This window comes from Abrus precatorius, unplaced genomic scaffold, assembly GCF_003935025.1.
Source record: "Abrus precatorius isolate BTA unplaced genomic scaffold, Abrus_2018 Scaffold9, whole genome shotgun sequence".
In the NCBI taxonomy this organism is placed as follows: domain Eukaryota; kingdom Viridiplantae; phylum Streptophyta; class Magnoliopsida; order Fabales; family Fabaceae; genus Abrus; species Abrus precatorius.
The window spans coordinates 7,710,330-7,735,350 of NW_020874439.1; the positions used below are offsets into that span (position 1 = coordinate 7,710,330).

The 25,021-nt window shown below is 33.6% G+C and overlaps 2 protein-coding genes across 2 annotated transcripts; both read left to right on the top strand.

The window, feature by feature from the left end:
* Positions 1–1,555: 1,555 nt before the first annotated feature.
* On the top strand, positions 1,556–18,196 carry LOC113850721. The gene is given in 12 exon segments (XM_027481276.1): positions 1,556–2,034; positions 2,235–3,389; positions 3,636–3,903; positions 4,005–4,812; positions 6,444–7,031; positions 8,231–8,705; positions 15,651–16,079; positions 16,125–16,752; positions 16,969–17,234; positions 17,395–17,758; positions 17,760–17,802; positions 17,865–18,196. Coding segments are annotated over 12 exon segments (5,835 nt in total).
* A 2,188-nt stretch (positions 18,197–20,384) lies between these two features.
* LOC113850722 lies at positions 20,385–20,867 on the top strand. Its single transcript, XM_027481277.1, has one exon. The coding sequence runs from the start codon at positions 20,385–20,387 to the stop codon at positions 20,865–20,867; it is 483 nt and encodes a 160-aa protein (XP_027337078.1).
* The last annotated feature ends 4,154 nt before the right edge of the window (positions 20,868–25,021 follow it).

Below are 25,021 nucleotides of genomic sequence, written 5' to 3' on the forward strand. Positions count from 1 at the left end.
ACTTCTTATTGACATTTACAATGAGATAGCATGCCTATTTATAAGTATCCTCTACCATTTTGTTTGGGTTGTTTAATATTATAATATTTAAATATTTTAGAACTATGATATCTAAAATTATCTTATAAGTAGAGGGTACAAATAATTTTTCCTAAATTGTTCCTAATATTGTTCTAAACTACTATTCTAAACATTTGTATCATTTTCTAACTAAGCACCTATTGCATGATACCCCAACATGACCATTAGTTCTCCCTAGCCTCTTCAAGAGTAACCTCTTTCGACCTCCTTGTAAGATATCTATTAAGAATATAGATAGTTGTTGTTACTGCCTCTTTCACATTTCTATTTACAATATTTACTATTCATTATTTATTTCTTCTTATATGATTGGAACATTGAGTGTCAAGGTACCATCACTCTTTTTCACGACTACTACTTTCTAATGCAGGGGTCACCATTGAAAAGAACATGATCAAAATCTAAGTCCTCTTTAGAAGCTAGCTGAACTTCATCGTCCCTTCCTTGTACACCTTTTCCACTTTTGCATTCACATGCAAAATCATCCTATCTTTGGCAGGCATAGTACCACTCATTCTTCTTGCCAAATCTTTTCTTTTAACCTTTATCTTGAGGTCCACTCCTGTCATTAGATTCGTCTAACATGTCATCACTATTGGAATCATCTGACTTTGGATCACTACCTTCTTGGTTAGATCCATAACTCCAATTTCTTCCTTTCTTTCACTTTCCTTTACTATTCTTATTCTTGTTATAATCACCATCATTCTTTCTACTAATTTTTGCCTACAAGGCCGATTCTGAGACCTTTCTAACATTTCTCTCATTGAGTCTTTACTCATGTGCCTCTAGTGAGCCATGCAATTCTTTCACCAAAATTTTCTTCGTCTCCTTGGATTTGTCAATAGCGACAGTTATGTGATAAAACCAGAAGTCAAAGTCCTCAACAGTGTGTGAATAATACATATAACGAAAAAAGACAAAGAAATTAATATTTTTAAGGAAAAATGATATATTTGAAATGTTTTAAAAGTTAAAAAATTAAAATAAAATTGAAAGACGAAAATATTTGTTTTGCTAAAAGTATATTATAGATTTAACCTATAAAATTTCTTAATAAATAATCTCATATTTTATCACTTTATAAATAAGTTCATTACAAATAATCTTAATTTTTTTGTTATTATAATCTTAATTACAGTAGATACTAGTTTAACATAAAGCTGCTAGCTTTACAATGAAAAACTAGTATCTACTTTTTTGACCGTTGCAATGTACGTATTTATAATGTGGAATTAATTATAAAATATGATTATAAGAATGAATACCGTACATTGCAATTTGCAACTAGTTTAATGTAAAGCTAAGGAGCGAAGCTGGCTTGCACTTTCTTATCGTGTAAGCGGTAATACAAAAGTGGTGGCAGCAATGATTTAACTGAAAAGAGCAGAGTGAGATTATTCCATCTTTGGATTTTTGCATTTTGCTTTGTCTTCTAATTGTTCAATTCGTTTTCTTTTATTGAATTAAATCAATGTCTTCTTCTTCATCGTCATCAAAGTCGAAACCCCAATGGATATACGACGTTTTCATCAATTTCAGGGGAGAAGACACTCGAAAGAGTTTCGTTTCACATCTCTATTCTGCGCTTGCAAATGCTGGAATCAACACTTTCCTGGATGATGAGAAGCTTCCTAAGGGAAATGAGCTTAAATTTGAACTATTCCGAGCAATAGAAGGGTCTCAGATATCCATTGTCGTTTTCTCCCAAAATTATATTCAATCTAGTTGGTGTCTTGATGAACTTGTCAAAATCGTGAATTGCCGTGCACTTAGAGGTCAAGTCATTTTGCCCGTATTTTACGATATCATCCCGTCGTTTTTACGTGATAGCACTTATATTTCTTTTAAGAGTTTTTACACTCAAGATATTGGAGACCATCGGGAAGAACTATGGAAGAAAGCGCTGAACCAAGTTGCAAATTTGGGTGGTTGGGATGTGAGAAATTGCATGTATGTTTTTATTCTCTTATTTCCAAAAACCACTCACACTTGCAAGTTATGACTTCTCTATTTTACTTGTACAGGGCATTCATTAGTTAGAGTTAAACACTGTCTAAGACTTTATGTCACTGCCTTTTTTATTCTTGATTTTAGGCTTACAATGTTTGATAATTTGGCCCTTGGTCTTTTCGTTTTATTTATCGTTGCAGAAATGATAACCGTGTTGTGAAGGAAATTGTTGATGCGGTTTTGAAAAGACTAGACAGAACATACTTGTCTATTACAGACTTTCCAGTTGGATTAGAATCTCGGGTTCAACATGTGATTGACTTTCTAAGAAAGAAAAAGAAAGGAGCTTGTGTATTTGGGATTTGGGGAATGGGAGGGATTGGCAAAACAACCATAGCCAAATCCATTTTCAACGAAATGAGGCATGAATTCAATGATAAAAGTTTCATTGAAAATATTAGAGAAGTTTGGGAAAAAGAGTGGGGCCAGATTGATTTACAAGCACAGCTTCTTTCAGATATCCTTAAAACAAGAAAGATGAAGGTGCATAGCATTGATTGGGGAAAAGCTATGATCAAGGAAACGCTTTGCACAAAAAAAGTACTTGTTGTACTTGATGATGTGAATAAGTTTGAACAATTAGATGCACTATGTGGAAATCGTAATGTGGTGGGTCCAGAAAGTGTAATAATCATTACAACCAGAGATGTACGTCTACTCAATGTCCTTGAAGTTGACTATGTATATGGAGTGGAGGAAATGAATGGAAGCGAGTCCCTTGAGCTTTTCAGTTGGCATGCTTTCAGGGAAGCGAATCCAATAAAAGGCTTCCTTGCTCTCTCAGAACAAGTAATTGCCTACTGTGGAGGACTACCACTAGCTCTTGAAGTTCTTGGATCTTACTTGTACAAAAGGAAAGAAGAAGAGTGGCAAAGTGTATTATCAAAACTAAAAAGGATACCCAATGATAGAATACAAGAGAAATTAAAAATAAGCTTTGATGGTTTAACGGATTATATGGAGAAGGACATATTTCTTGACATATGCTGCTTCTTTATCGGCAAGGACAGAGCCTATGTTACAGAGATACTAAATGGTTGTGGACTTCATGCTGATATTGGAATAACCGTCTTAGTAGAAAGGAGTCTCATAAAAGTTGTAAAGAACAACAAACTAGCAATTCATGATTTGGTACGAGACATGGGAAGAGAAATTATTCGTCAAAGTTCACCAGTAGAACCAGAGAAGCGCAGTCGATTATGGTTTCATGATGATGTCTATGATGTATTGACAGAACACACCGTAGGACTTTCTCTTCTTCCTATTTTAGAGCTTCTGATCATCCTCGATGTCTTGTCAAGACCACAAAAACACCTTTTGTTTTTATTTTCTGATTTATACTGTTTTTCCTTACTTTAATTTCGGCTAAAAAACCAAGAGATTCTAAATTTTCACTTCTAAAATTGTTTGTCTTTGAATGTGCATTAGATGTATGCTTGGGGAACAAATTTTGCGTTTTACTTATTAGCTTTCTACTGTGAAAATAACAAAGGTTTGATTTTATTTCTAATTTTAATGTACTTTTTTCCGTAGGGAACAAGAGCCATTGAGGGATTGGCTTTGAAGTTTCAAATAACTAGCAGAGGTTGCTTCACTACCAACACATTTGAGGACATGAAGAGGTTAAGACTTTTGCTACTTGATCGTGTCCAGCTTGTTGGAGATTATGGGCATCTTCCCAAACACATGAGATGGGTCTATTGGCATGGATTTTCACTAAAATACCTACCTGACAACTTTTATCAGGGAAATGTAGTTGCAATTGACATAAGACACAGTTATCTTAAACTAGTATGGAAGGAGCCCCAGGTATATATTACAAAAATATTTCTATGGTGACAATATCAGTTGCTTCCACCATCTACTTTGCTAATCTTTCTTTCTTAACAAAACAAAAATCTCTCTTGCAGTTGTTGGAGAGGCTAAAATTTCTTAATCTTAGTCATTCCATGAATTTATCAAAGACCCCTGATTTTTCAAAACTTCCGAATCTTGAGAAGCTCATCCTCAAAAATTGTCCAAGCTTGTATGAGGTACACCAATCCATTGGAGATCTAAGTAATCTTTCTCTCTTAAATTTGAAGGGTTGTACATGCCTTGGGAATCTCCCAATTATTATCTACAAGTTGAAGTCTTTAAAAACACTTATCCTTTCTGGTTGTTCAAAGATTGACAAGTTAGAAGAAGACATAGAGCAAATGGAATCCTTAACAACTCTAATTGCAGATAATACTAGTCTGAAACAAGTGCCCTTTTCTATAGTGAGATCCAAAAGGATCGGATACATATCCCTTTGTGGATATGAAGGATTAGCACGCAATGTCTTTCCTACCCTCATATGGTCGTGGATGTCGCCAACAACAAATTTTGTACCCAGTATTCAACCTTTTGGGAGCATGTCAACATCTGTAGTCTCTATGGATATTAAGGAAAATAATTTGGGTAAGCTATTATCAAAGCTTAGTGAATTTTCAAAACTTAGAAGTATTTGTGTGCAATGCGACTCAGATTTTCAACTAACTCAAGAATTAAGAAGAATTCTGGATGATTTATGCAACACAAATTTTGCTAAATTGGGTTCAACGATTGCATCACAAACTTCAGAAAATCCTATGGTATTTGATTTGATTGGAATGGGAAGCTACCACCAAGTCATCGATATGCTTAGCAAGAGCATATCAGAGGTTCTCTCTCTCTCTCTCTCTCTCTCTCTGCTTTGTGAGTGTGTGTCTTACATTTACTGTTCAATTCTAAAGAACATGAAATAGTATTTACTTGGCAAAAATATGTATATTCATTAATGGCAATTATATAATGAAAATGATTCTTAACGTGAACAAAGTAAAAATAATTTTCCAAGTTCTTAATATGAGCATTATATTAAGTTGAAATAACTAGTGAAATAAAAAGTGTTAACATCAGAATACATAAAAAAGTTGAAATTCAGCCAATTCAACACTAAGATCACACAATAAATGAGGTAAGAGCACCTCCCAGCTGTAGATTTTATTCACAACATAAGAGATGTAAAAACTTGAAATTAATGATGCAATATGTAAGAGCACCTACCAGCTGAGGAAAAGCAGGGCTAGTTAGCAAAGAACATCAGCTTAACCGGGATGATGATGATGATGTAACTATTTTATTAGTGGAGATCATAAAGAGCATACTAAAGTTGAAAAGAAGTACAAAAGTATGTATTAGTGCAAGAACCATCCATCATCTCATTACAGTCTGAAAGACTTTTATGACATCAGTTTTACAACTTTTTCTTTTGGTAAGAGTTTCACAACTTTTATTTGAATACAAATACAACAACAATTAAGCTTTATACCATTAGATGAGATCAGTTACACGAATCACACTACACCATTTGATGTCAATCAAAAATTAAATTTTTAGAAATAATATTATTAATCAAAATATCTATTTTGATAACCTTTTCTAAGATTATTTTAGATCTATATCTTCCCTTTTTTATCTAACTAAAAGTCATAACATCCACTCTTCTCACAAGTGTCTTGAAACGTCTTCTTTGCACATAATCAAACCATCTTAGACGATATTTAGTTATCTTTTTTCACTATAGGTGATACTTCAATATTTTCTCGTCTACTATCATTTATTTTTTGTCTTTTCTCATGTGATTAGTCATCTACCTTAACACTCTCATTTCTGACAATTCTACTTTTTTCTCATGTTTTTCTTTTAAGACCAAGCATTTACTACCATATAGGATAGCTTGTTGTATTGCAATGTGATAAAGTTTCCTTTCAGCTTGATAGGTACTTTATAATAACAAACAACTTATGGTGTCTTTCTCCACTTTAATCACCCAGCTTGTATTTTATGAATAACATCATTAATTTTTTCATCATTCAATATAATCAATCCCAAGTACATAAATCTAAAAATTTATAATATAATATCATCTTCAATTTTAACTTCCAAAGCATGATCCACATCTTGTTTTTTTGCTAAACTTATAATACATATATTCTGTCTTGCTTCTGCTTAAGCGAAAACTCTTAGATTCTAAAATCTCTCTATATAACTTAAGTTTAGCATTAACCTCTTCGTTTTGAATCTTTAACCAAAACTAAGTCATCCGCAAGGAACATGCACTTAGGGGTAATATTTAATATGTCACTTGTAAGTACATTTAAGACTAGAGTTAGATTTATCTCCTTATTTCTGTTGTTTTTGGGAGCATTTAAAAACTATTGACGAATTCATTTCAGTCTGTTTCATTGCATATTTTTTTTTATGTAGTACACTTATCTTCTGAAATAGACACTATATTCGCACAAAATGCCCATTTGAAAAGCATAATTACAAAAATAACTAAGTTCTCTTTTGTTTCATGATACAGGGCTTGAGAACTCAAAGTTTGAGTGATGTTTTCCTTCCATGTGATAATTATCCTTATTGGTTGGGGTATATAGGGGAAGGAAATTCAATACCTTTTCAAGTTCCACATGATAGTGATTGTCGCATGAAGGGAATTACTTTGTGTGTTGTTTACCCATCAACCCTTGAAATCATGGCAACTGAAAGTCTTACTAGTGTCTTCATCATTAATTACACAAAGTGTACCATTCAGATATACAAGCAAGCAACAACAATATCCTTTAATGATGAAGATTGGCAGGGCGTAATATCAAATCTAGGACCTGGTGACAATGTGGAGATTTTTGTAGCTTCTGGACATGGAAGTACTGTCAAGAAAACAGCTATCTATCTAATATATGGTCAGTCATTTACAATGAAAATGGAGCCATCAATCAATGTGGAAATTGAGCCATCACCTAAAGTGAGTGCGCAATCATCACCTAATGTAATAATGGAGCCACCCGTTACCGTCCAAATGGAGCCATCAAAGAAGCCAAAGAAAAATATCTCTACAATACTTAAAAAGAAAATGGGAGTATGTTTGTGCTTGAACTAGAACAAGGGTTTCAACAATTTTTCATTGGTAATACCATTGTAATCATATAGAATCTAAATGTTTACTATGTAATCTTGTTGAAGTATTTTTCTGAGAGGGACGGGGGACAATGTTTCCCCACACACACACATATAAAAGAGAATTCATGTTATTGTTTTTTTCAACTAATAAGGTTCGGAAAACCTTGTCAAGAATTCAATTCTCATTATTCTGGACCTCATGATTGATTGACGAAACAAGGTTACACAACTGCTAAAAAGTTTTTTGGTAACTTTGAGCACAAATTTGGAGTAACTTCTCTATCAATACCTATTAGTAAAATTTTTTTACCGCTAAATTACATTTTATTGTCAATTAAAGATCTTTAGGGTTATCAGATCACTAGGTAGTACCTTAAATTTAGATTGCCACCCTCTTGATACTTAGGAAATTGATGGATAAATTTATAACAAGACGATAGTAAAATGCACGTCCAGAGAAGATTGCTGGATGTTATTGCAATTTGATCTTTGTGCAGAAGAAAATATTTAATAAATTATTTCTGAGGGAATTTTTAATGTGAACAGTAATGTTTGCAGTTATTCTAGTAAGACCAGTATGTCTCATTAATTAGTATTTTTATAGTTGAGGAACAAGCACTGCCAATTGTAAAGCCTGCAAGTCTCATCAGGGGTATTATTCTGATTTTAGTGTAAGATATTCGAAAATGGAAAATGCAACAAAATGATATTCGTAATTTATTTTTAAAAGTCCATTTTATTGGTCAATTAGATCCATGGCTTATAATTTAGGCAAAAGGATATATTACATATTTTCCTAATTGTAGATTTATATATTTTATATTAGGAGTAAAATTATATAGTAAGGTTAAGGAAAACAAAAATCATATTGAAAAGGTGCAAATTTACACAGGAGAAAGTGTAATTTATCATATAGAAAGCTCAAGTTGTGAAGAAGGTTCCAAAACAGTGAACTTGACAAGAATCTACCTTGTTCTAAGGAACTTGACCAATAAAGAAAAATTACTCTTAACGACGCGTTTGCGCGTATTGACGGAATCACACTTTAAACTCCTTGCGTGTTTATTTCACACTTTCGGTCCAAAGTAAACGAATAACAACGAATTCAGTATTAGCATAACCTGTTAGTAACTTCACTCAAATTTATTTTACTCATCACACTCCATTATGTCTTCTTCATCTAACTCTCAGTGGATCCACGACGTGTTCCTCAATTTCCGAGGAGAAGACACGCGCAGGAACTTCGTTTCTCATCTCTACGCGGCGCTGTGTAACGCCGGAGTCAACACTTTCCTCGACGACGAGACGATCGAAAGAGGAACGCAGTTGGTTTCAGAAATATGGCGAGCAATAGAAGGTTCTAGAATATGCATTGTCGTTTTCTCCAAAACGTACGCGCAGTCTAGTTGGTGTCTTCAAGAAATGGTGAAGATCATGGACTGTCACCGAAGATTGGATCAGGTGGTTCTGCCCGTGTTTTATGACGTTGACCCCTCGCACGTGCGTCGTCACGGAGGTCCCTTTGGAGAAGCGTTGGAGGAACACGCGACACGATACCCGAGAGTGTCTCACTTCGTCGAGCTTTGCAGGAGAGCGTTTTCTGAAGCTGGGAATTTGGCTGGTTGGGATGTTAGGAAATGCAAGTGAGTTTAATCTCTCTTTCAATTCTTGTTTCTTTGAATTTCAATGTTAAGAGCTTAGCATTGTGCAGTAGTTGCTTAATTTGCTATCCATCTTGCAGTTAATTGAAATTTGAGTCAAATTGTCTAAGTAGAGTGAAGTATAGCATCGATTACTCTCTCTCAAAGAGAAAAGGGAAAGAATCAATTATTGACTCGTAAAATTGGATCATTAGTCAATTGGGTCTTGAGCTGTTTTATAAGATAATTTTCTATAAGGTTTGAGTGGTCCTTATTGTAAGGAACTTTATAGTTTATATGAAGTATTTCGTTTTTTATTTGCCTTTGATAAATGAAGTTGATGAGAATTTAAATTAAAATCAATCGGAGTAAATATTGAATTGGAGTTAAGTTGAATGATATATTGAATGAGGATAAAAGTGGCATGTTATGATATTATTTTTAAAAAAATTAACTAACTTTAACTACTTTTATTGATTATTGTAATTTAATTAAATACTCCTTATAGAAAGGATTAGACGGAGTATTGTCTTTCTTTTTTTCTTTGGTCACAATGGAGTATTATCTAAATCAGTCAATTTTAGTATTTCGTTTGACAATTATCGTAAATTTAGTGACATTAGATAACTTGGCTATTAATGTTTGGCACTAGAATGACTTTTGTTATTAAAATGAGGGATCGAATTGATTGATCTTAGTAGTAGGTACTGGAATGATTGACAAATGTCAATTTCAAAGACTTTTTTTTTTGTTGTTGGTTGTTGATTTATTTGGCACAAAATTAAAAAAATAGAGAATTAAAAATGTGTAAAATTTGGAGGAGAATGAATGAGAAAAAAAACTCAATTTTCAACAGCAATGATACATTTAAATGCGTAACTAAGATTTCAATAAATTTGGATAACAAACTAAATTTAACCTGAATGTAGTAACTATTTATTAACTAGCGTACTTATATAATCAACTAAAACTATCAAAAGCAGATACAAAAGCATATTGTTAACGCTTGTTTTTGTTTTATAAATTGCAAACTCTATTTTTTTACATTTTAAGAAATTTATTGACATCATTAATTGAGTCACTTGAGACATTATTAGAGAAACCAACCAACTTAATTTTTTGCACTCGTATTGAAATTGATACTTAAGTTATAAGTGCATTTGAAATATATAACCACTGTTTTTGCATTCTTGAGATGTCTTTCACTTACAAAAGGCGTTAAAAGAGAAAACTTACTATCAGCCCTTATGATATTAGGATGAATAGTTGTAGAAATATTCTCTTTGCATGAAAAGTTTCTTGTTATTACAATTGTCCTTTTCCTTTGATTGGGATTGAACCAACATTGCCTATTTTGACTTTGGTGATGTTAGTCGACATCAAATCTCAAAAAAGTTCCTTGTTGTTGAGTATGTGATTAGTGAAACCACTATCAATTAGCAACTTTTACTTGATTAGTTTGAGAAGGGAGTAGTAACAAACAAATGATCCTCTTCCGCTTAATCTGCAATCTTAGCCTCTTAATCTTAGTGTTGATTTTTATCTTGCATATAACATCTTCATGTCTAATTAGTTGCATTTATTGCATTGTGCATCATACCTCCTCCAACATTTAAAAGGAGGTTGACCATTTTTTCCACAAGCATATAGTGTTAATTAGGGAATCTGTTATTCCTATTTGTTACTATTCTTGTTTCCTCTTATGCGTTGTATTAATTAGGAATAGAATCAATCTATTATTTGTATATATTTAGAATTCCTAATTTAGGGTTAAGTATGTTTGTACTATATATAGAGACTAATAGAAACAAAGAAGACAGGAAGCTAAATATTTTTGACATGGTATCACGAGTCTCGTCAACAGAGACGTGAACCTTTCTGGTTTCTGGTTCGTGCCTGCTTCTTGGTCCTTGGGTCTTGCCTTGGGGTTTTGACATTCTCGTTCCTCTCCATCTTGGATTGCTGGTTCTTGTTCCCCTTTTCTTTTTGGGCACGGGCGCCTGACTTTACTCTCAGTTTCCATGGCTACGGAGAATTTTTGTGCCCGCTTTACCGGCAAAAACTATGCTGCTTGGGAATTTCAGTTTAAGATGTTCGTGAAAGGGAAAGGACTGTGGGGTCATATTGATGGGTCCTCTACTGCTCCGGAGGCTACGGTTGCATTTGGAGCATGGGAAACAAAGGATGCCCAGATTATCACTTGGATTTTAGGTTCCATTGAACCTCAAATGGTTAACAATCTGCGTTCCTTTTCTACTGCTAAAGAGATGTGGGATTATCTCAAGCGCGTTTACAATCAGGATAATGCTGCTAAACGTTTTCAGCTAGAGCTTGACATAGCCACTTATCACCAGGGAAATCTCTCTATTCAGGACTATTATTCTGGTTTCCTTAGTCTATGGGCTGACCACTCGACTATTTTACACGCTGATGTTTCCAAAGACTCGCTTGCTGCTGTTCAAAAGGTCTATGACACTAGTAAGCGGGATCGATTTCTCATGAAGCTCCGACCCGAATTTGAAGCTGTGCGTGTTGCTCTGCTGAATCGGTCTCCGGCCCCTTCTTTGGATGTGTGTCTTGGTGAACTACTTCGGGAGGAACGACGCCTCCTAACTCAAGGAGCTATGACACGTGACAACTCTGTTTCAGACACTTTTTCTGTTGCCTACTCTGCTCAAAGTAAGGGGAAGGGTCGTGACATGAGCCAAGTTCAATGCTACTCCTGCAAGCAATTTGGCCATATTGCTCGTAATTGCACTAAGAAATTTTGCAATTATTGTAAGCAACGTGGTCACATCCTCTCAGAATGTCCTACTAGACCAGCACCAAAACCAGTGCAGGGCTTTCATACCACTACTACTACAGCAGCCTTGACCTTTACTCCTGCACCTTCCGCTAATGGTGCCTTGACTCCAGAGAGTGTGCAACAAATGGTTCTATCCGCTCTGTCTGCCTTGGAAATTCAAGGTAAAACCACTGTTGCCTCTCAACCTTGGTTTGTTGATTCTGGGGCCTCCAACCACATGACTGGTTCCTCTGAATTTTTGCACAATGTTAAAACTTACAATGGCACCCAAAACATTCAAATTGCTGATGGTAATACTCTTCCTATTACTACTGTTGGAGACGTTAATTCCTCCTTTCGGGATGTGTTTGTATCTCTCGGACTTGTTTCGAATTTACTTTCTGTTGGCCAATTGGTGGATAACAACTATAATGTTCATTTCTCTCGGGTTGGTTGTCTTGTGCAGGATCAGGTATCGGGGAAAGTGATCGCGAGGGGACCTAAAGTTGGCAGATTGTTTCCACTTCAGTTTTCACTACCTGATCTTTTGTCTTTTGCATGTAATGGCGTCCCACATAAATATGACGATTGGCATAGAAAGTTAGGACACCCAAACTCTACTGTTTTGTCTCATTTATTGAAAAGTGGTTTATTGAGTAATAAAATGGTCCTTCCTCATTCATCTTTTGATTGTTCTGTGTGCAAAATTGCTAAAAGCAAAACCCTTCCCTTTCCCACTACAGCTCATCATACTGATAAATGTTTTGATCTCATTCATAGTGATGTTTGGGTTATGTCACCAGTCTTATCTCATGACAAGTATAAATACTTTGTAACATTTATTGATGATTACAGCCGATTTACATGGATATACTTTCTCCGCTCGAAATCTGAGGTCTTTTGCATGTTCAAGAAGTTTTTGGCATATATTGAAACTCAGTTTCACACATGCATCAAGACCTTGTGTACTGACTCTGGCGGGGAATATATTTCTCACAACTTTCAGGAGTTCTTACAGCAAAAGGGTATTATTTCCCAACGTTCTTGTCCATATACACCTCAACAAAATGGTGTTGCAGAGCGAAAGAATCTGCACTTACTTGATATCACTCGCACATTACTTCTTCAAGCATCTGTTCCACCTCAATTCTGGGTTGAAGCTCTATCTACGGCTGTATACTTGATCAATCGACTTCCGTCACAAGTTCTGGACCTTGATTCTCCTTTCTTTCGTCTCTACAATATACAACCGAGTTATCATGACCTTCACACGTTTGGTTGTGTATGTTTTGTCCACTTGCCACCTCTAGAGCGTCATAAACTCGGTGCTTAATCTGTGCAATGCGCCTTTATGGGTTATGCTCCCACTCAAAAAGGGTTTTTGTGTTATGATGCCATTATCCAGCGCCTACGCATCTCTAGGAATGTGATTTTCTTTGACCATCAGTATTTTTTCTCCAGTCGTCCCTCTACTTCTCCTGATTTTGTCTCCTTCACTCAATTTCCAGAAGTTCCTCCTCCTGTAGAATGCTTCAAACCAGGCCATGTGTATGTCAGACGGAAGCCTGTTTGTCCCCCTCTCGACACTGAACCATCGCCTGACCCCCTGCCAATAGCACCTCGCCGATCTAGTCGCATTCACCGTCCCCCGGATTGGTATGGGTTTGAACCTACTTCTTTTACTGCCACGTTATCTGGGATTTCTATTCCTACATGTTATTCACAGGCTATTAAAGACTCACGTTGGGTTAAAGCAATGCAAGATGAGTTGCAGGCGCTTTAGGAGAATTATACTTGGGGTATTGTTCCTTGTCCCCCTGATGTTAAACCGATTGGTTGCAAATGGGTGTACTCTGTGAAGTTGAATTCGGATGGCTCTCTGAACCGTTTCAAGGCCCGGTTAGTTGCTTTGGGTAACAAACAAGAATATGGAGTCGACTATGATGAGACATTTGCCCCTGTTGCTAAAATGACTACTGTTAGAACTGTCCTGTCTATTGCAGCTTCCAAAGGATGGTCCCTTCATCAAATGGATGTGAAGAATGCCTTTCTTCATGGTGACTTGGCAGAGAATATCTATATGACACCTCCTCTGGGCTTGTTCTCCTCTTCTACAGGTGTCTGCAAGCTCAACCGTTCTTTATATGGTTTAAAGAAAGCTCCGCGGGCATGGTTTGAAAAATTTCGGTCCACTCTTCTTGGATTCTCTTTTAAACAAAGTCAACATGACTCCTCTTTATTCATTCATCACATAACAGCTGGCATTGTTCTTCTCCTTATTTATGTTGACGACATGGTCATTACAGGATCTGATCAGGCATCCATACAACAACTTAAACAGCAGCTCCAGGCTTCCTTTCATATGAAGGATCTTGGTTGTCTTCATTACTTCTTGGGTCTTGAGGTTTCTTCCACCTCCAAGGGTATTTTTCTTAATCAGCATAAATATGCTGAAGACTTAATTTCTCTAGCTGGTCTTCAGTCTGCTGCCCCTGTGGACACCCCTCTCGAAGTTAATGTCAAATATCATCGTGTTGAAGGTGATCTTTTGCCTGATCCTTTGCTATATCGGCAATTGGTGGGTAGTCTTAGAATGATGCCACCCCTCTTTATGCTGATAACACTAGTGCCATTCAAATTGCTGCAAATCCAATTTTTCATAAGCGTACTAAACATATTGAGGTGGATTGCCACTCCATTCGTGAAGCTCTTGATGATCATGTTATTTCTCTTCCTCATGTCACTTCGCAACTTCAGCTTGCATATATATTTACCAAAGCCGTTCCTCGTCCCTGTCACCAGTTTCTCATTAGCAAATTGATGCTTCTTGATCAACGGCATCAATTTGAGGGGGGATGTTAATTAGGGAATCTGTTATTCCTATTTGTTACTATTCTTGTTTCCTCTTATGCGTTGTATTAATTAGGAATAGAATCAATCTATTATTTGTATATATTTAGAATTCCTAATTTAGGGGTAAGTATGTTTGTACTATATATAGAGACTAATAGAAACAAAGAAGACAGGAAGCCAAATATTTTTGACATATAGAAGATACAATTTTTCTTCTTGTTGTATCTTGCACCTTTATGATGTGTGACACTAAAGGCTCCCTCAACAACTTCATATTGTCTCTGCACGCATTAGACAAATTTTGGACAAGTGCTTAATATTCTCTAAGCTGATAATTGTGACCTCAAATCTTTTCAGCACTGCAACATGAATTTTTTCTACATTTCTAGAATCAGAAAACCAATGCTTAATAATCTCACCTTATTAGCTATGTCAAGCAACTTGTTTGATTATTTTTAATTGTTTCAAACTCCTTCTTTGGAGTTCAAATTCCCTCATCAAATTTAGCACTTGCATACTTCGAATCTTTTTATCTCCTACATGTTCTTCTTTTAGATAGTATCAAATTGTTTTTATTATTTTTAAAGTCATACAAATAGTTGTTAAAACACTAGCAAAAGACATGATTTTTATCTGGGTCATGGTAGGATTGTATGGCCGTGGAAGAACTTGTAATCCTCTTCAACAGATTCCCATAGATCCAAAGCCTCTATGTTAGCGTCCATTTGATAACCCATAGATCATAGTTTTCTCTATCAAAGATAAGAGGAGCAACTTGTGAAAAATTTGATTCAACATTCATTTTCACATGTATGTAAGAAGACATATCTTGGTACCACTTTGTTGATCTTTATGCCAAAAAATTGCAAAATAGAGAAGCAATGATGAGTAAAATTACGAGAAAATGAATGGGAAAAACTCACCTTTATTCGATAGCATTGGTACATTCATAATAATTCAAATAAAATAGAAACTATGTAACTAATATTTTAACAAACTGGGATAATAAATTACTCCTAAAACGTAGGAATTATTTATTGACTAGGATACTTATCTAGTAAATTAAAACAACTAAAAGCATTTACAAAAGCATAATATGTAAGTATAATATGTATAGTTATTCAAGTAAAGTTCATGTTTGGCGCACGATCATTTGTGAAAATAATCCATTTGTTTTCAAAAACTCTTTCAAAGTTGGTAAAAAACAATTATTTATTTAGATTAAGATAGACCAAGCACACACTACATTTCTTCTTCACTTTTATGATCTTACCCTCATTTTGTTATTTTTGAAATAATTATTGTTACAGGAATGAGAACAAGGTAGTGAATCAAATTGTTAATGCTGTCTTGGAAAAACTAGACATTTCAAACTTGCCTATAACAGACTATCCAGTTGGATTGGAATCACGTGTGCAAGATGTGATTCAATTTTTAGAAACAAGATCAACAAGTGTTTGTGTTGTAGGCATCTGGGGAATGGGAGGTATTGGTAAAACAACTATTGCCAAAGCCATCTACAATAAAATTCATCGCAATTTCACTGACAAAAGTTTCCTTAAAAATATTAGAGAAGTCTGGGAGAAAGATAGGGGACAAACTGATTTACAAGAACAACTTCTCTCAGATGTCCTTAAAATGAGAAAGATAAAGGTGCAAGGCATTGGAAGGGGGAAAGCTATGATTAGGGAAATGCTTAGCAGCAAAAGGGCACTTCTTGTTCTTGATGATGTGAATAAGTCAGAGCAATTAAGTTCACTTTGCGGAAATCGTAACTGGATCAGTCCAGGAAGTGTAATAATTGTTACAACAAGAGATGTACGTCTACTCAGTGTCCTTAAAGTTGACTATTTCCATGAAATGAAGGAAATGGATGAAAATGAGTCCCTTGAGCTTTTCAGTTGGCATGCTTTTAGGGAAGCAAGTCCAATAGAAGACTTCATTAATCTCTCAAGAAGTGTTATTGCTTATTGTGGAGGATTACCCCTGGCTCTTGAAGTCATTGGATCTTATTTGTATGAAAGGACGAAGAAAGAGTGGAAAAGTGTGTTGGAAAAATTAAAGAAAATTCCCGATGATCAAATACAAGAGAAGCTAAAAATAAGCTTTGATGGTTTACAGAATCATACAGAGAAGGAGATATTTCTTGACATTTGTTGTTTCTTCATTGGCAAGGACAGAGTCTATGTTACACAAATACTAAATGGTTGTGGGCTTCATGCTGAAATTGGAATCACAATCTTGATAGAGCGAAGCCTAATAAAAGTGGAAAAGAATAACAAACTTGGAATGCATGCTTTGCTTCGAGACATGGGAAGAGAAATTATTCGTGAAAGTTCACCTGAGAAGCCTGAGAAGCGTAGCCGACTGTGGGATCATGAGGATATAGTTGATGTATTGCGAGAAAATACTGTAAGAACCTTCTCTGTACATAGTTTTGAACTTTCAAGCATTCCCTATGTTCTTTTAATAAATATAAACCTTTGTTTTCTGTATATAGTCTGTTCTACTTGTTTGTCTTGTCAAATGTGCTTACTGTGGAGCTTTATGTATTGCTTTACAGTGAGTCAATAACAAATATTTGTCTCTCCCTTTTTTCCTAATTTTTCTCTGCTCTTTGTTTTACAGGGAACAGAGGATATTAAGGGATTGGCTTTGAAGTTGAAAGGAAATAGTAGAGTTTGCTTTGAAACCCATGCTTTTAAGGAAATGAAGAGATTGAGATTGTTACAACTTGATCACGTTCAACTCACGGGAGATTATGGATATATTTCTAGACAGCTCAGATGGATCAATTGGCAAGGTTTTACTTCAAAGTACATACCCAAAAGCTTTTATCAGCAAAATCTTGTTGTTTTTGAGTTAAAGCGAAATACTCTCAAAATAGTTTGGAAAGAGCCCCAGGTATGTTAGATGACATTTTCTTTAAATCTCAAATGATTTAGTGACAATATGAATTGTTGCAACCATTTCATTGTCTGTTTTCAACTAATTTTTCTTATGAAAAATTCTCTTCTTGCAGTTGCTAGTCATGCTAAAAATCCTCAATCTCAGTCATTCCAGGTACATTACAAACACTCCTGACTTTTCAAAGCTACCAAATCTCGAAAGGCTTATTATCAAGGATTGTCCAAGTTTACATAAGGTAGATGAGTCCATTGGAGATCTCCGCAGTTTAGTTCTGATAAATTTGAAGGACTGTACAAGCCTTAATAATCTTCCAAGAGTGATCTATAAGTTGAAATCTTTGAAAACTCTCATCCTTTCTGGTTGTTCAAAAATTGACAAGTTGGAAGAAGATATAGGACAGATGGAATCCTTGACAACACTAATAGCAGAAAATACTGCTGTTAAAAAAGTTCCTTTTTCAATAGTGAGATCCAAAAGCATTGGATACATATGTTTATGTGGATTTGAAGGACTAGCACGTGATGTATTTCCATATCTCATTTGGTCTTGGATGTCTCCAAACATGGACGTTGTATCCCGTATTGACCGATTTGGTTGCATGTCATCATCTCTAGTTTCTATTGATGTGCAAAATTATAATTTAGGTGAAATATCACCAGTACTAAGTGATCTTTCAAAACTTAGAACTGTTAGGGTGCAATGCCGCTCAGAGTCTCAACTAACTCAAGAATTAAGAAGAATTATGGATGGCATATATGATGTAAGTTTCACTGAACTGGAGACCACGTCAGATGTGTCAACATCAGATACCTCAGAGTCAGAGCATTCCTTGAGATCTGTTTTGATTGGAATGGGAAGTTACCTCCAAGTCCTCAATACTCTTAGTGAGAGTATATCACAGGTTCCTTCTTCTTTCCTTACCTTTATTATGCATCTTTACAATTAATTCAGAAGAGCAAACTGCAAAGCTTGCCCTATTTTATATCCCTTGCTTTCTGAGTATAAAGATAAGAAATACTTTGTAATACCTTGCCCAGTGTGGGTGCAGTTATTGTATATATGTACAGAAATTTTGATTGATGTACCCTGTATTAGAAGGTAGTTTAAAAGACACTAACACCTAAGCACATTAAACATGTGCTTAGTATAGTAATCAGAATTCCTTTCAAGTTGGATTACAGATGTTAATTATGCCTAACTTGTTACATAGATATTTAGGCTTACTCCTGTTAAGTTGGATCTTCAATCTATCACTTCTTCTTCTTTGATCTGACTTCTTAATGCTTGTTGGTTTGTAGTTTTCTGCTTCAATCTACTTCTATTTTGGTTCTGTTTTATGCTCTGTTTTTCTCTACGAAAATATTATCTAGTAGCAGTTTTGTGCATTGCTTGAGGTATTTTGTGTCATCTACTGATAGATTTATGTTAAAAATTGATTTTAGTACAAACGTTTTTTTCATGAAACATTATGAATACATACAGAATCATGTGATTAGTCCACAAAATTTCTCTCTCTTCTAATAAATATAACCACCCCTCCATGATTGGTTACTTTTTCTACAATCTCTTGATGAATAAGGTGAGGATCGCCTTAGCCTTTATTACTCCTATTTGACCATACTTATAGTCAATGTGGGATCTCAACAATGTCTATTCGTCCATTCTAGTTGATCTTTGGGGTTCATTGCCACTTTTCTAATCAAACCTTGCTCTTGGATATTACATTCTCAAGGGAGTTTGGTTCCATCTGGCTTTTCTGGCCTCTAGATCAAGAGCAGTATCACTTCATTGGTAAGTCTGTCCTTGACATATGGGTGTGTCTGCACCATTCCAGATTTCAAGTCACTCCTTGCCTTGATCTCTCTTAATTCCCCACCTAACTAGAACATGAACTCTCCTTTGTAGTTGTCTACATAAACAATACCTACATCATAATTCAACTGTTTCCTGAGTTCTTTCCTGTGTAATACCCGTCCTTCCCTCTGTTGCCGCTCAATTCTAGCAGCCATTGCCCTGTTGTGCAGTAACCAGTGTTGATTTCCTCTGTGTAAAGATACCGTCGTTCTTTATTTGGACTGAGCTGTCCTGCCATGTTTTTGTGCCACCTTTTAATTTTTGGCAGATATGATAATAGCGATGGTTGGTGGCCATTTTCTGTTTAATTCACCCCTCTCTGCCTTCATTTCATTACTCCAAGGAACTGTTTCACTTGTATCCACTGTGGCTTATCCTTTGTATGGTCTGCTGCTGTTTGGAAGTGCATTCATTTTTGCTGCCATTTTTTGTTGGGACTGAGATAAAGGTCAATTAGACTAGACCAGGTCATTTAGGTTGGTCTGATTCTTTCGAAGTTGGGTGCATCAATAGTGGAGGGTTAGTTATATAGCAGGAGTGAGACATGAGGGCTATGATTTTTCTTTCTGTTTTTCCATTTGACTTCTACCTTGGGCAGGGATAGTTCTTAAAATTTAGGGAAAAGTCCATTTTACTCCCCTATACGTTTGGTCATGTGCAATTTAAATTCTCACTTTTAAAAGTATGCAACTGGATACCCTCCACTTCTGAAAGTGTGCAAGAAAATCCTTTCGTTACTCAGTTATTCCATTTCTCTATTTCTTAGACAAAAATACCCCCAAAATGTTTGCACACTTTCAAAAGCAAGAGTCTAAATAACACATGACCAAATATACATGGAAGTAAAGTAGACATTTTCCTAAAATTTATATGAAAATATATGTTAAGATATATAGTCCAATATTTCCAAACATATTGATCATTAGGCTTGCGATTAGTTTGTGTTAATTAAGATTACTCTCTACAGATTGTAAATCTATCTGTAAATACCAAAACGTGTGTATCCCAGCTCACAATTTCTCTCAAGCACTATCTCTTTCAATAGTTATGGACCCATTGATCATTAAAAAAATAAAAAGAACGAGAATATAAGTTAAAATACATGAATGACATAACAGTTCTGAAACTACCATTTACTATCCTAATGTTCTGTGTGATAGCTGTTCACAGATATGAACAAAAACTAATAAATGAATATGTTTCAATAAATTCCGATGATTTTTATAACATAAGTTTTTTAATGATGAATAACAATTAAATAAATGACTAAGATTCTACTGATGGAACAGGGATTGGCCAGTGGATCTAGTGATTTTCCTCTCCCACATGACAATTATCCATATTGGTTAACCCATAAAGGTGAAGGACATTCAGTAATTTTCAATGTGCCTCAAGATAGTGATTGTCACCTCAAGGGAATGGCTTTATGTGTTGTTTATTCTTCAACTCCTGAAAATATGGAAATTGAATATCTTAGTGTCTTGATTGCTAATCATACAAAGTGCACTATCCAGATATACAAGCGAGAGACACCAATTTCCTTTAATGATGAAGAGTGGCTGGACATATTGTCGAATCTAGAACCTGGTGACTTAGTGGAGATTTTGGTAGTTTTTGAGCTTGGATTGACCATAAAGAAGACTGCAGTCTATCTATTATATGGTGATTCAACTAGCGTGAAAATGGAGCCTACAGCAAAGCCAAAGAAAAGTCTCCTTAAAACATTTGTAAAGAAAGTGACAAAGTTGGCCATCTTTGATTAGGCATGCCATAGTCATAATATATCATTACCTTGTTTTCTGTGTGTTGTAAGTTGCTATATTTTTCTTGGAAGGATGGAGAGACAGTCCTAATTTAAATATGTATTAAAGGTGAAATTCGTGTAATTATTTTTTGTTCCTCTAATAAGGATCTGAAAATCTTGCAATTGTGTGGATTTCAGTTCTCATTGTTCTAAATCTTGTTAAGAGATAGGCCCTAAATGATCCAACATGGAGCTGGTGTTAAAACTGTAATCCTTATATAGTATCTGGTATTGCAAAATATGTACTTCCAGATAACTGACAATTTGAATCTAGCCCCTAACATTATGAACCCACAATATAAAAAGTATTTTATAAGTTTTATATATTTCAACATAGGTGAAAAATATAGTTCGTTTTTAGCTTTAGTGGAATATTAAGCCCAAATTATTGAAAGTTTTTTTAATATATATTGCTCCAAGCACCTCTATTGCCTTCTTGATCAGAGGATGTAAAATGATTTTACAACCTAAAATGGGTAAAGAACTTATTAGTATTACTCCTCGTCAAAGGAGAAAAAAGAAATAAGGAAGAAAAGTGAAGATTCTATGTCAGGTGTTCAGTTTCGACTTTTGACATTTTTCCATCCATAAAAACAGAGTCTCCGGTGTTCTTGGTTAACATGATAAGAGTGGAAAAACTAAGATATGAGAGTTAAAACGTTATACGACATGAGTTTGGGAAGACTCTTATGTTTATTTTATATATATTTGATGTGTATTAAAATAATAAATACTGTTAAGACGAGAGAAAATGAAAAAGAATGTGTCATGTAATGAATTCTGTATATTTCAACTACGTTATGGAATGAGTATGTATAATAACTAAAGTAATTATAATCATAGATACATAATCAGGAATAAATATATAATTATCTACTTATTATAATTATACGGATATTAATTTCTTTAAATAACATATTTACATTTTTTTAATAAATTAGATAATTTTTCTAATAAAATTTACGCATAAGATATAATAAATCATAGGACATGAGTTTTGGAAGACTCTTTATGTTTATTTTATATATTTGATGTGTACTAAAATAATTGAGTGAAAACGAGAAAACATATAATGTAATGAATTATGTGTATTTACATAATCATTATTATAATTATACGGATATTAATTTCTTTAAATAACATATTTACATTTTTTTAATAAATTAGATAATTTTTTTAATAAAATTTACGCATAAGATATAATAAGTCATAGGATAGACTGTTATATTTTTGTTGGTTAAACAAACATTAAAAATAAGATAAGAAAGGAAAAAAGTATTCTATCATGTTCATCTAACTTGCCGTGAGAGTGGTAAATTGAGAGAGGGGTTGATAGAGTTCTCGGCAGTTTCCATGTTTAATACTAGTTTTGATCCATTTTATAAGAAACAAATAATCCAACAAGATCAATAAAAAAAATATTTATATATCATAAATTTATACTGTATATCAGAAATTTTCATATTATTAAATGATTAAATTGATAACTTATATTAAAGGAATAAATATATTCATTGATATAGATAATGAGTAAGTTTCCAATCATTACAAAACTCACAATAAATAAAGATATACATAGAATTTAACAATTAATATATTTGAAGATGAGCTTTTTGTTTTTTATAATTAGTAAAAAAAACAAAAAAGATACTTTCTTGTAAACAAAGACTAGAGGTGGTAATAGCTTTAGCAATTTTCGAGTAATGGGAGAAGGAAAACTAGGAGAATCTCTTGGATTGTAGTTGTAGAGGGTGGGGAGTAAAAATTTTAAGCTAAATTTAGTTTTTAATCCTTCAAAAATTTGTAAAATTTATATTTGACCGCAAATTTTTATTTTTTTTAAAAGAATCTCCCATATTGTTTTTTGGTTATAAAATGGTAGTATCTGTTTAGTTTCTTATTTGTCTTTCTAAATATGAAGTTTTTTTTTTAAGTCTCTTATTTTAAAGGAACTAAAATGTGAAATTCATGATATTTATGAGGAATAAATAAAAAGGTAATAATATTTAAAGGGACGACCAAATGAAAAATTTTATGTTATTTAGAGGACCAAATAGAAAACAAAAATTATAAAGGCATAGTATATTGGTTTGAAAAAATAAAAATGAGGAGTTGCAAATGTTTTAGAGATTAAATATTTAATTAAGCCTAAACTTTAATAAAAAAAACTCTTTGAGAAATGGGGATTGAGTTAGAGAACGGAGGGTATAGAGCCTCGATTTTCCTCACATCATTGCTAATAGCTATTTTGGCATAGTGTTCAATCTGAAGTGTTATTTACCCACGTCGTTGTTATTTCTGCATCATCTCAGGTTCCTTTGACTTTTCATCCCCATTTCAACTGAGTCTTCACATATTTTCATCACCATATAAAAGACAACTGTTAATTTAAAAATAATATAAAATAAAAGTATTTGTTATAATATTCTTCAAATTGAGGGAATACTATATACTTTATCTAAACTAGGAGATGAAATTTCTTTAATATTTTAAAAGTTAAAAAGTATTTATATTTTTTTAAAATAAATTACTCATCACATTATGCAAGACAGCAGTGAATACTTTTCATTTTAAGGAATACAATAAAATTTACCTATTTAAAATAAATTATTACTCGAGTTTTTCGTCAATTCTAATTTGTGATGATTAAAGATTTATTGAAATTTGCGTCAATCTCATTTAAATCAATTGTGTTCTTTAATTTTATTTTATTTTTTAATGGTTTCTAGTTTTTTATTGCGATTCTTCCAATTAGACAATTGATAATTTAAAACCCTTAATTAAAAATAAAGTTGAGAAAACTATTCTCTCCACGCTATCTTTAGATCCCTAGTTTGCTAGCCATGCGAGCACAGTTCCTCTCAACTTTCTCGTAACATCTGTAGATATGGGTCTTCGTTTTGATTAGGAAAAAGAAACTAAGGTACAATAATGTTTTGATTCTCTCGCACACGTTAAGAAAAAAAAAACTTAGTTCTTTTAAATGTAAAAATAAATACTAAATATTGGTGTAATAAAGGTACAATACACGTCTTCAGGTCGAAGATGAAGATTTGAATGTAAGAAATTGACATCAAGTTTCTAAGATGGTTAATTTAATGACACATTTTATAATTAAATAATTAAAGTGATAATAAGCTTTCTGAAATCCATAATTTGCTTAAATCTTTAAAGGATAAAAATAATATGCCTAAAAAATAAGATATCACTTATAAGTATCATATTTTAAATATAAATGTGTTTATAGTATCAAATAAATTAAATCTATTTGATTTTAATTAAATTTCAAATCAATTGTAAAATTATCATGATTGACAAGTCATTTAACATAATACACAAATCTGCTGACAACTTCAAGAAAAAGTTGTCAAACTATTTCAAGTTGAGTAAGAAAATTATTTTCAAAATTATAAAGAATAAGAATTATTGTTTTTCTTTTATATCCTAAACATACTCAATTAACATTTCAAATTAAAAATAACAAGATACATATATATAAACTTCACAAGTTCAAATAACAATTATTACAAACACACAGCATAATAAAAAAAAAAAGGTATTTACCGATGTGTATTAAACCAAGTGGTAAGGATCTTGATAGCTCTTATATATGGTCTTGGACTTGAGTATTCTGCATAAAATAATGGTAAGAAGATGGTAATTCTTTAATGAGTATATTGGACTTAATTCAGATTATTCTGATTTTAAAGTGACTTTTAAATACATTTGAATTGATTTATTTCTTTTAAACATTTTTATTACACGTTTCTACAAATGTTCCAAATATGAATGTTTCTTTAATAAATAAAATTTTGTTAAATATAACTACTAAATGTAAACATAATCCATGCAACGTAAGCTGAGTAGTAAATCAATATAACGAAGTTGAAATTGCCCACGGTTTCTATCCTCGACCAACCCAACCTTTGAATTGGGCAACCTTCTTTGACATTTAAAATGATGCTTCACTTAATCATAAATTTTTGGACTATGATAAGTCTCCACTTAATTGTTTAGTACAAGAGGGTAGAGAACGGATAAAGATTAACAAAAAGAAGAGAAAAAGTATAAAAATTACAATAAATGATGCAATGAAAATGAAAGAACGAAATA